The 13,056-nt window shown below is 30.6% G+C and overlaps 2 protein-coding genes across 2 annotated transcripts; both read left to right on the top strand.

Annotated features, from left to right (window-relative positions):
* The first annotated feature begins 4,287 nt into the window (after positions 1 to 4,287).
* Positions 4,288 to 5,973, top strand: LOC124838607 (UPF0481 protein At3g47200-like). The gene is made up of 2 exons (XM_047314256.2): positions 4,288 to 5,004; positions 5,073 to 5,973. Exons 1-2 carry the CDS (start codon positions 4,364 to 4,366, stop codon positions 5,845 to 5,847), a joined length of 1,416 nt encoding a protein of 471 aa, XP_047170212.1. The 5' UTR covers positions 4,288 to 4,363; the 3' UTR covers positions 5,848 to 5,973.
* Positions 5,974 to 10,974: 5,001 nt separating this feature from the next.
* Positions 10,975 to 11,870, top strand: LOC124838610 (mavicyanin-like). Its single transcript, XM_047314258.2, has 2 exons — positions 10,975 to 11,184; positions 11,323 to 11,870. The coding sequence occupies exons 1-2, from the start codon at positions 11,022 to 11,024 to the stop codon at positions 11,703 to 11,705; spliced, it is 546 nt and encodes a 181-aa protein (XP_047170214.1). The 5' UTR covers positions 10,975 to 11,021; the 3' UTR covers positions 11,706 to 11,870.
* Positions 11,871 to 13,056: the final 1,186 nt, after the last annotated feature.

Below are 13,056 nucleotides of genomic sequence, written 5' to 3'. Positions count from 1 at the left end.
ATCTCACGGATTCGTCTCCTTCGTCTTCCTCTTTTCATTTCATTCATAGTCAATCAATTAAAAGTGAAGGTCACATTGATCCAAACAAACACGAAGTACTTTAAAGCATCCACGCCACTCATTGTTCGAACATGAAGCCTATATAAACAAGGTGTTGTAATACTATTACTTTATTGCAAAAGAAACTTTTGCAACGTTGAATATTATACATTGAGAGCAACGTCTCTTTTGGCCAACGTTCCTTTTTCCAATTCAACGGTCAAAAATTTATTTACTCTTTTTTCCTTCTAGCTCTATAACTAAAGGTGTTTCTCCATTTTGTAAAACACCCCAAAAGAAGTCTTTTCTCTTCTCCTTTCTTCTTTTCCTCTTCTAAAAATATTTGGGGTTTATTTAATACTCTTTTTATAGATCCTTGCTAGTTTTGAGATCCTCAGAAATATTCTGGGAAGTTCCTGTTGTATCTTGAAAGACTTGCGCAATATACCGCAGATAAGTCCTTAAGGACAATGAAACCACACGCCTCAAGAAATATTGTTCGTGATTATGTTAGTTTTTCTACAACACAAAGTACCATTGCATTTCATTCTTGAACTATTGGGTACGCGAAGAACTTTTTCTTGTCTGTTTCATTTGTTAATTCACTTTACTTCTTTATCGAACATGAATCATTCTTGCATTGTGAAGGCGAACCACTACTGCACTTTTGAACGCGAAGCATCCATTATTGTCAAACATCATTCATTGTTGAAGCATGGAAAGCCTAATCCCCTATTTTATTTATATTTTCCATTATGGTTTTATGTTGCAATTCTAGAAGAACCAAAATGGAAATTTAGGCATCGATTGTTGAATTGAAGTACAATGTCCAAAATAATCAGTTCCTACTCTTGTTTTAGATTTTCAGGGGGAGAAAAGAAAGAGCAAAGTTGTTTGCTCTTCTCCCTCAAGCATGGTTTTCAATTTTTTCATGTTTTCCCCTTTCTGTCTTTATAAAGATAACGTCTCTTTGTTCTTTTTTTATGTAATTTTTTGCACTCCTACAAGTGAATAACATTATTTTCTTTGTTTTCTCTCATTCAAGCTATTTTGTTTTTCATTAACTATTCTGATTGTGTTTTGTATAATTTTCCTCTACACTTTGGTTCTCATCTCAAGTATCAAGTCTTTCTTTGTCAAAAAAATTGTAGTTATTGCATCATGGATTTGTAGTGATTCTCGGTCTGGTTTCGTAGTATGTGTGCGGAACTTCCACTTTTCAAATTGTTTTTGTTGTTCTGGTGGTGAAAGTACATGTGAACTACTGGTTCGTCGCTAGCATGCCCTATCATTGTTCACCATCATTGAAGCATCATTACGACAGATGATGTCAACCTATAGAAATTGGAACTTTTTATACTGATTGTTGCCTTAATTGGTATAAATAGTATCAATATATATACCGGTTGTAGAATTGATATAGAAAGCAAAAGCTTTCTATATCGCCTATATCTATACTGGTTTTGGAATCGATATAGAAAGTCTTTTTTGAGTGGATAGACCAAGGGTCTATGTGTGAGATGTTAGTGATGACATCAAGGGTTAGAGATCAGTGATTGATGATTGAAGTTCAAGGATCAAGATCAGAGTAATTCAGTAATATTGAATTGTTTATGTTAGAGGATTAGGAATCCTATTGTTATTACTTCCATGTATGGAGTGTTTGATTATGATTGATATAATCAGAAGGTATGTATCTTGTTTTGTGTTTGATTATGGTTGATATAATCAAAATGTATGTATCTTGTTGTGTGTTTGACTATGATTGATATAATCAGAATGTATGTATCTTGTTGTGTGTTTGATTATAGTTGATATAATAAATATTTATGTATTTGTTGTTATGATTGTTTTATTGGTAACTTACCTCATACATGTTTGTATTTGTGAATGAAATTATCGGCATGATTGTATATGTTATACGTGAGCAGATGATATTGCAGATGTTCCATAAGCATGATAGATTCATGAGATGACAGGGGAAAAATTCAGGTTTCTTTTTAAAAAGTTCTTTTGGCATATGTAACTGTTTTATTTCCTTAGTCATTTTAATTACTTTTGGAATATGTAATTGGGTAAGGTTTTTGAAACTATTATGTTTTGAATAAATTATACATATGAAAAGGTAAAGATTTTTGAAAAATACGCTTTCTCAATGATAAAGTTTTAAAATTTATCGAATTTTTATAAAATTGTGACATCCCAAATTTGAGGTATTATAGTCAGTCAAGTTTAAGAATGTATAAGTATAAGCATGCAATGCAAATAATATATAACAAAATATAATATCATTAAAACTAATATTTAAATGTTCTAGATTGTAGAAAAATGAAGTTGATGACCTCATAAAACAAATATTTCTCTATCATGATAATAAAAATAAAATGTCAAATCTAACATCTATACTAAATTTTCATAGCATTGGTAATATGACTAAATTGTTTATTAATAGCCAAGTGGATAACAATTCCTACCTCTAATCCATTATCACAATAAAACTTTTTCTGGATATCCGCGAGTTCTAAAATACCGACGAGTATTTATAAATAAATATTTGTACGAATAGTGAGTGGATCGCGGATCAAATTTTTATTTTATGAATCAGGTTGTGGGTATATTTTATCCGTATCCGAACCGACCCTTTGTAATCCTAATTAGATTCCATTATCTATATAACATTTGAACATATAACATTTGAACCTATAACATTTGAACATGATTAAATTTCTACTCAAACTAATGCTTTTATACTTTCTTTTTTATCAAACTCTAACACTATATTTTAACAAAACAACCTATATATTATTAAAAATATAATCCATTCAATATTCTTACGATGTAATTTAAATTATATAAAAAAATTAATATTCAAAATATTTAATAAATAACAATATTGTTTTGAGAAATATACATATTCTCTAAATTATAAATCCTTAAACACTATTTATTACTATAATTTTATATTCTGTTTTTTATTACTAACAAATTTATATAAAATAATAATTTTCATTTTTACTAAAAGAACAGAAAAAGAAACAGTATACCCATAGTCTAGTTTTACCTAAAACAGGTATATCTCTGTATTCTAAAATATTCTAATTTGTATATAACCTGTAAACAATCTCGAGTTTATTTGTGGAAAGAATAACGGTAGAGTGATATATTTTTATATTCATTTGATTTACCATATATAGATAAAATAATTATAAAAAACTGAATTTTTTATATTTTTTGGAAAAGAAAAAAAAGTAAAGAATAAAAAAAATAATGTCAAATAAATATAAAAAATATATATATTTATCAAAGTATCATTTATCTTGTATAAGCACTACATTTAGTATCACTTATGGAATCCAAAATAGGAAGTTATAAGCAAATTAAGGCGTCATGAATGAAAAACGTGATTGTACTTACCTACCAACCAATATCAGCAGGAATATAATCATACTTGAAATACTAGCAAAGCACAATGAATCCACTTCTACATGCCTTCTTCCCCGCAATTTCTCACTGTCCATTCCAAACTTGAAACATTCACAAAGCTAAAAAGCATAAAGTACTATGTCTCCTTCGTTACCCCAAGAATCATATCCACAAATATAGCCTCAAATTACTTTCAGCTTTTCTTATTCCTCATTGCTTGTTGCATTTTAAATTCTACACACTTCCTAGTAACCATTATTCCGATAAGGAAATTTCTATATTCCTTAATTTCTGAATTCATAGTATAAGAATCTAGGTATGAAAAAATTTGTAAATTTATTACTTTACAATTTTAGGATGAAAGCGATTTCACTCAAATTTTAAGAATCTTTTCCTAAAAAAGATATATCTAATTCAAGTTTGAGGATAAAGCAAAAATGAGAAATATATGACCCATACTTCAATTTGAATTAAGTATCTATGATATGTATTATTTGATATTTAGAATAGTTTATCAATACTTATTAATAAAATATCTAATTTACAAGACAGTAATATTTTTATAATGACAATAATTTATAATTTTTTATTTTGATAATTAATGTGTGTATGATTTTAATTTAGCTTCACACAACAATAATCAATATTTATCATATTATGTAGAATTTTTATAAACTTTTCGACATGTATATGTATAATGTATAATATCTTATTATTTCAGCATATTAAAATATGTAACATATTTAATGGTCTCCGTGTATCATATGATTAGTTTACTCGTAATTTTTGACTATTTAAACTGCAATAACATGAACTACTGTTTTCATGAACAACTTCAGTTATCTAGTACACTCACAAATATACCGACCAAACCAATCTTTGAATAGCATTCCTGCACAACATGAGTGAGACAACATACCTCAACCCGAACTTTAGTGAACTAGAAAAGGCAAAGGAGACACCACAAAACACAGTTCCAAAGATACAAAAGGTAGCACATTATCTCCGAGATCGAAAGCATTCGAAGAAGCATTACTCCCCCAGGTTGCTTTCTATTGGTCCAATCCATCATGGTGAACCCAACCTGGAGCTGGGAGAAAAATACAAGCGTATGTGGGCAGCAAAGTACCTTGAACGCACCAAGCAAGATGGCGAAACTCTGTATGAAAAGTTTGCATTACACGTCAACCAATTGAAAGAACAGTATGCTGAGGATGTCGTCAGAGACTTCCGTGGTGATGATGAAAAGTTTTCGTGGATGTTATTTGTGGACGGATGTTCTCTGCTACAAATCCTGGACAAGGGAAACCTCAGTCATCCCGAAGACTTGAATGCTAAGGTTGACCAACTGGTTCTCGTGTGGCAGGATGTGCTTTTGTTAGAGAACCAGCTTCCCTACGAAGTGCTTTTACTCTTGTCAGGCCACCAGAACGATGACACACTGGTAAAAAGCATGAACAAGTTTCTTGAGTGCCATCATTTGTCACCAAAGCAAAGAGAAAACACTCATGGCACGACCAAGTTTAAGAAAAACGAAGACAGGTAAAAATACCAACTTTCAGTCTCAATTTTCGTAGTTTGTATTTCAAATACTGTATCTTGTTTTTCAGAGTATCGGATGAAGATGGGGACCCAAGTGTTTATGTGAGGAAAGAAGACTCCCTTAGTCAAGAACACATAATAGACATAAGAAAGGAGCCACCTTTTCATCTTCTCGATCAGCTTCGCAGGTACATCGTCGGTGACGCTCAAGAGGAAACCCAACATCAGAAAGGTGACGCAGAAAACGGGGAAAGAGACGAGGAAAAAAATGAAGATTTGGACATGACAACATACAGAAACATAGAGGAGCTGAAAGCAGCAGGGATTAAACTCAAGGTAAAAAAGTCACGGAATCTGAGAGACATCTCCTTCTCTTATCGGTGGATGCGGTTGCGTGCTGAACTGACACTGCCAGAGATCACAGTTGATGACACAACAGCTCCTACTTTTCACAACCTGATAGCGTATGAGATGTGTCCAGATTTTGAGAACAAGTTCGAGATTAGTTCGTTTGTGGCTTTCATGGACTCGCTAATCGACCACCCTGAGGATGTGAAGGAGCTGAGATCAGCAAAAGTTCTGTGCAATTCGCTTGGGAGTGATGAGGAAGTGGCGAAGCTCTTCAACACCATAAGCGCTGACTTGGTGCCTAACAGTGAGAGCTATTTGGGTGTTAGACGGAAAATTGAAAAGCATTATAGGAAGAGATACAGGGCATGGCTGGCTCTTGGGTATCATACATATTTCAGCAACCCTTGGTCAATCATTGCTTTCCTTGCTGCACTTCTTGCTCTGGTTCTCACTTTCATCCAAGCTTGGTTTGCCATTCACCCTGTTTGTTGAAATTTCTTTCTTACTTTTCAATTTCTTTCACAATTAGGAGTTTCACTTTCTAAGAGGCTCACGTTGAAGTTCTGTTTCTGATCAATGTATTCCAAAAAGTTTATATAAGAAATTTTCAATCCTATATTTTATTCTCTGTTTTTAACATGTCATTAATTTTTTTTTTCTTTTTTTAAACTGGTGCAAAGTGTATATTTAAGGATGACTATAAAAAGAAAGCTTCAAAAAATGTTAATGGTTGTATAAAGGTTTAATAGTATTTTTGGCCATTTATTTGTATCATAGATTTAACATTTTATTAATATTTATAATTGACTAAATGTGATTTATATTTAAAAAATAATAATCAATGTGGCCTTTTCCTTTCTATCAATGTTATTATTATTCCTCTAAGTTTGCTCCTGAAATTGGATAGTAAACGTGTAAATGGGTGACTGTATTAGATGTAAACTCATTTCACCTAATCTAGCAGAAGAGTTTTCTTTTAAACTATACCGAGTATCTTAAATAAAAAATAAATAAAAACAAAATATTGAATCATTGCTATACATATACGGATAAAAATGTTATTAAACCTTGTATAAATGTATAAAAGTAAAATATGTAATAAAAAGAGTCATAGAACAAGGGAAACACTGGAAGAGTAAAAACTATATGAAATTAATAATCATTCATAAAATCTAAAACTCCAAAATTTGAAGTTATAAACATGTTAAAACATATAAACTATGTTAATTTTATATAATTTGAACATTTATAATTGAAAGAAATAGATGTTATATAAATTGTCAATTTTCAATTAAAACAAAAGAACGTAAATATATGAATTTTAGAGAGAATTGTAGGCTTCCTTTTAACTAACATACATGCAAAATCATCAAATCATATTCCAAGATGATAGTACGATCATAACATAATAACAAATACACTACAAGGAAAGTGGAGTTTAGTTGTATAAAAATAGAATCGGCCTAAAACAGACTCTGTTAGAGTGAGTGAAGCCCACTCTAAAATGACACTAAATTAATTAAAAGTAAAACATAGAATGGGTGAGGCTGACGCTAAATGTGTCGATAAATAAAATTAAATATATTAATTATAAACTGAGTCAAAATTAAGAACACATTTTTCTTTTCTTTTGTAAGTTGAATATTCTCAGGTTGATTCTTCACAGATCATCTAATGAATATTAATGTACTTATATTCATGATTGAAACAATTTACACTTAGCAAACTTATTATTATTATTATTATTATTATTATTATTATTATTATTATTATTATTATTATTATTATTGTATTATATGGTCCTCCCATGTACGGGTCTTTCCATGATCGTTCTTCCATGACCGTTTTCTCGTGGTCATCCTTTCAGGTCGTTCTTTCATAGTCGTTTTTCCAGGTCATTTTTTTATGACCGTTCTTTCAGGCCAACCTCCCAAGTCGTCCACCATCCTCCTAGGACGTCCTCCTAGATCATCCACCTAGGCTGTGTCAAGTGGTAATGACTCATTAAGCCCTTAATGTAGATTAAGGTGTGATTAGACCATTATTAGGCCAGCGAAAGGTAAAGGTCCATCACAACTAGTATAAATAAAGGTTCCAAACATGACTTTAGGATCACAATGCACAATGTATGTGTTACTATGGGCTCACAAGCTACCGGTCTCGACCAGCTTCTCTTCCGTTCGGTCTCGACAGCTAGTGAGCAGAGTTGACGCACAAATAAATGTGGTAACAGATGTCGTTAGACAATTAAGGTTTGCATTAATGACCATTAAGAGGTAAATTAATTGGTCAAATTCCTTTAAACTCTATAAATAAAAGTTTAGGCTTGAGGTACAGGACATTCAACTCATACTACAATACGCCCTATTTACGTCCTATTAAGGACTTCAATATTTAACTCTAACAAACAGTTCATAAAACCGCTCCTAACTTGAGCGTCGGAGTGCCTTTTGCAGGTACCTCCCCCTCCGGTCCAAAGCGACAACCGAGCGGTCTAAACTGGAAGCGTACAAGCGGAGCACACAAGTGGAAGGCAACCGACCCTCGGATGAATCTCACAGAAACAGTATGCATTACTTGTTGTGCCAACAATTCGGTTATATTACTAACTTGAGCGTTGGAGTGCCTTTGACAGGTACTCACCCACACGGCTTGGACAAGGAGGAGGGAAAACGAACAATGTCACTTGGAAGATGGAGGAAAACTAGGGAGTCCATCTGGTCTTCAAGACAACTTGTATTGCTTTGAGTAAGGGACTTCAACCCTATATCCGAAACATTTTGGTGCCCACCGTAGGGCCGAGCTAGTATCCCCATTGTAACCATAAGGAACTAGTGAGAGGTGCTTTAAAGGACGTCAACCTTTCGGCCTCAACTGTTCAGCCATTTTGCCTCAACCATTCGGCCTCCGCCGTTCGGCCTCAAGTATTTGGTCATTCAGCCTCAACTGCTTAGCCAAATTTGACCTCAAGCATTCGGCCATCGGCCTCAACAGCTCAACCTCTCATGACGTCCCAAGTACTTAACCAAATTTAGCTTCAAACATTTAGTCATTCGGTCTCATAGATATTTAACCAAATTTATCCTCAAGCATTCGGTCATCCGACCATTCCACGTGTAATTAGCCAAATTATTATTATTATATATATTAACTATGATTATGTTGATTATGTGCCTTTTCTTTTCTTTGTTATTTCTAGTAATATAACTTGTCATCCATATCTTGGCCGTCTTGTCTTTCCCAGTGTCTCTCCTGGTCTAAGTAAGTTCTCTGTATTTAATTTAATTTTGGTATCTAGTTAATTCTAAATGTGATGAGCGAGACTACGACAACTTTCTTGTAAGAGATAAGATTGACGGATAATTGATATTAGGTATGAGGTGTCCAACCTCAAACAACTTGTATTTATTATAACTTGTTGGATGTTTGTATTTCTAGTTTTATATCATGTGTATATTATGTTGAATGTATCTTACTTTATTAATATATTTAATTAATTTTTAAATTATGATATATTTAGAAAATTTTAATTAAATTTTTATCTATTAAATACTTAAAAAATTTATAATTTTTAATTGAGTATGTGATTTAATTTTTCTGTTAACTGTAATTGTAAATAAGGTTGTTATTTTGTTTTATTATTTTATTTAGTTGTTATTACATATAGTCGAATAATTTTACAATGTTATAATTTTTTAATCTTATAACTTTATAATTTTATAATTATATTATTTTATAATCTTGTAATTTTATAACTTTTTAAGTTTTTCTAACTTTATGCTTTTATAATCATATAAATTTACAATTTTATAAATTTATATTATAATTTTATTATTTTTATATTTTCATGATTTTATAATTCTTATATTTTGTAATTTTATCATGTTATAATTTAATAGTTTTTAATTTTATAATCTTACAACTTTCGATTTTGTGAGTTTTTTTTAATACTTATTTATTAAATTATTCGTCTACCAATCAATATAAAAGGTTCTTTTATAATAATAATAATTATTATTATTTATTTGACGTAAATAAGTCTATAAAATTTACAACTATATCCTCACACAATTCTTTTAAGTTAATATTTACCAATCAAGATATAATTATGACAGAAATTATTCTTTTATAGTAACTATATATTTATTTGACTATATTATTGGTACAAATTATGGAATTCATAAGGGGAAACAATTTTTTAGATAAAGGTGTTTTTTATTTCTTACAAAAAATTGTTGGGTTAATTTTTTTTTCATATGCAAGTTTTACTAATTTAGTTTCTACTTTTATTAAACGGAACATGGTTTAGTCTCTACTAATGGTAAGGAACTCAACATATATTTTTGATATGAAAGACAACTAATATTGTAAAATATCTTGAGAGTCTAAAGTTTTATATTTTATTTTATTAAAGTAAAAACAATATTGGGTCCCGATAAATTCTTACTTAATTGATAAGTAAAAAATAATAATATTCTCGTATTTTTATATTAACCCCTAAACAAGTTCTAAATTAGGGGTTTTAATGTTTACCTTTAATTTTTATCTAAAAAACATTGTTTTGTATACAAATAATTTGGTTTTTCATTATTTTCAATGTTAGTGTAGGAGACAGTGAAGGTAATTGTTTTATATTTTCTTGCTCAAGACAAAACTTTAAAATCAGGAAATATTTTTATAATTAAAATAAAAATAAAACATCTTTAATGTTAATACCTATCAGCTCCTAAACTGAATTTTGGGAAGAAGATTCACATTCTAAAAATAATGGATCTATTTTTTTTATTTAATCTAATCCTTTTTTTTGTTTGGTCATTTTATCACGTGCTTAACAATTCAGCATAGCTATCCTTAAATATGTAACATGACAACTTTGTTTAAAAGTCAAGCTTTGTCATCTTTTACCAACCCTAGAATGCTTGGTGGTTAATCCAATGGCTGAAACAGAAGATTATACTTCACAAACAATGCACCATTGTTTTACCCTTTAATCAAAGAGATGACAAAGCTATCTTCACCCACCCATTAGATTGAAATATATTTTTTATTTTTAGCAACTATAGAATACCAACTTCATATAATGATTCTTAGTCTTAAAGTTTTCTTACAATTAACCACCTATAAAATAAAATTCTAAAAACCATGTCCTTTAATTTTTTTAAAAAACTAATTAAGTCGTATGAAAACGGAAAAATGTCATCAATCTTATGAATTCATAATTTAAGTTTCTTTTCTATATTTAATGGTTAAAAGTCTTATAACATTTATAATTTAAGTTGCTTTTTTCTACCCTTTTTAGTTTTTTGTTTTTACAATAATAATATCTAGATAATATATACATCACTAACATTAACTTATATATTTTAAATTGAGAAAATAAATCCAGATAATTAAAAACTAAGATTAAATGTGTAAAATTCAAGGATTAAAATGTTGAAAAGTTAGAATTAAAGGAATGAAATTGTGGGAAAATGTAGAAAACAAAATTACAATTTTGTGAAATATAAGAACTAAAACTAAAACTAATCCTATATTTTAACAACAAAGAAAACCATTGGGGAACTCTGAGTATAAATAAGAATGAACCATAGCAATGTTTGAAAAACCCTTATAGTCTGGAGAAAGTGGAAGTAAGAGAAGTCTGAAAGAAGCAAGAAGCTATAACAATGGGGCTCAAGAACACACTTTTCTTGGCACTGCTTGCAGCCATGGTTGCAAAGGAGGTCTTTGCAGCACAGCATGTTGTTGGTGGAAGCCAAGGTTGGGATCAATCCACAGACTTTAAGTCATGGACTTCAGGCCAAACATTCAAGGTTGGCGATAAACTTGGTATGTTTCTTTTGCATTATACTAGGTTAAGATAATAATAATAATAATAATAATAATAATAATTAATTTCTATTGAGTAATTATTTTTAAAACCTAGTCTAAAAGGTATAATGTCTTATTATTTAATTTGTTGTGCAGTTTTCAAGTACAGTTCTTTGCACAGTGTGGTTGAAGTAGGCAATGAGAGTGCGTACAAGAGTTGTGATATCAGCAATCCAATCCAATCACTGAGTACTGGGAATGATGTTGTGAAATTGGAGAAACCAGGTACGAGGTACTTCACTTGTGGTACCTTGGGCCACTGTAGTCAAGGGATGAAGCTAAAGATTACCATACTTAAAGGGAATGCTAATGCTCCTTCTCCTGCATCATCACCATCTTCATCTTCATCTTCATCTTCCTCCTCATCACCATCTTTTTCTCCTGCTATTACTACTGATGCGTCTTCAGCCTCACAATGCTTCGCCTCTTTTCTGTTCATTCTTGCACTATCTCTCACCGTAATGCTTTCCTTGTTTTAATTGATTAAATAAGTATGACACTTGTGGATATGATGTCATGGAATTTTAATTCACATCCTTCTATTCACCTAATTTCAATCAAAATTAGTCCAATGTGCAAAGGACATGCCTTGTATGTAGTATTAAAAGTACACTATATATATAAATAAGATTTTTCCTTGTGTCTTATAATCACTTTTCTTAATTTTGTATAATGTAAATTATGATTTCTTTTCATATAAGGGAGAAATGCTACGCACTATCCACAAGGTCTTTGTTAAAGGAGTTAGAAGAAAAATGAAGGTTTAAAGAAGAAGATTCTATCATTTTATACTAGTGTTGTCAAAATGGGTTGTAATCCGCGAGCTAACCCGGCCCATCACGGATTTGAGCCGGGTTGGGTTTGAAAAAAATGTCACTTTTTTATGCGGGTTAGTTTTCAACCCGGCTCACCGAGTTAAACTAGTGGTGGGCCGAGTTGACTCACCAACACACCTAATTTAATTTAATTATTTATTATTTTGTATTTTAATATTATTAGTTATCATTTTTTTATTATATTATAGATGGTGATAAAGAAGAAAATGTTTGAAGAGAGAAAAATATTATAGATTTATCTATTCAAGACTCTAATATTATAAATGGACAAGTGATACAAAATTTATCAATATTAAAAAATTATTTATTTAGTTTGAATTGTCTTTTGGAGTTTAATATCACTTTAGTGTGAAATTTATTTAGCTTTGAATTAAAAAAATTGTAATTTTTCTATTTTTAAAAAACTTATAATTAAATGAGCCAGTTTGTCAACCCGTTTAACCCATCAACTGGTGGTGGGTCGAGTCGGGTTCGAATTTTTTCAGCTCGCTGATAAGTGAGCCGGATTGGGTTAGATCATTAAGTGACCAACTCGTGGTGAGCTGGACTGGGTCAAGCCGGATTACCTGTTTTGACAGCTCTACCTTATAGAATATTAGGAATTTTTTTTTAATCTTGTTAAAGTTGTATAGGTGTGAATATTTCTTTGTAAGTTTTAGGATTTTTTTTTAAAACAAAAGTTTCAACTGAAATTGTGACAAAATGGAAAAAACAAAAAGGATTTTCAAAAGCAGAGTTTGGTTTGCCAAAACTATAGTAAAACAAATAAAGCGTGTTATGTGAAATCGAGTTTTGGACCTTGAAGTTAGTTACGCGTAGAAAATGTGTTAACACTCTACCATGTCTATTATAAAAAGTACCTTTAATTAAATATTTGAAAATGATGTGAGTCATTCTAAATATATATTTTTTCTAAAAATAAGAATAAAAGACTTGACAAAAGAAACAAAAGTTATTTTTTTTAAATATTTTAAACTTTGAAAGGATTGGATTT

Source organism: Vigna umbellata, chromosome 4 (assembly GCF_029865625.1).
Source record: "Vigna umbellata cultivar VRB3 chromosome 4, Vumbellata_1.0, whole genome shotgun sequence".
Taxonomy (NCBI): domain Eukaryota; kingdom Viridiplantae; phylum Streptophyta; class Magnoliopsida; order Fabales; family Fabaceae; genus Vigna; species Vigna umbellata.
Note: the sequence above shows the minus strand (reverse complement) of the source record. Positions and strands in the feature narration are given on the sequence as shown.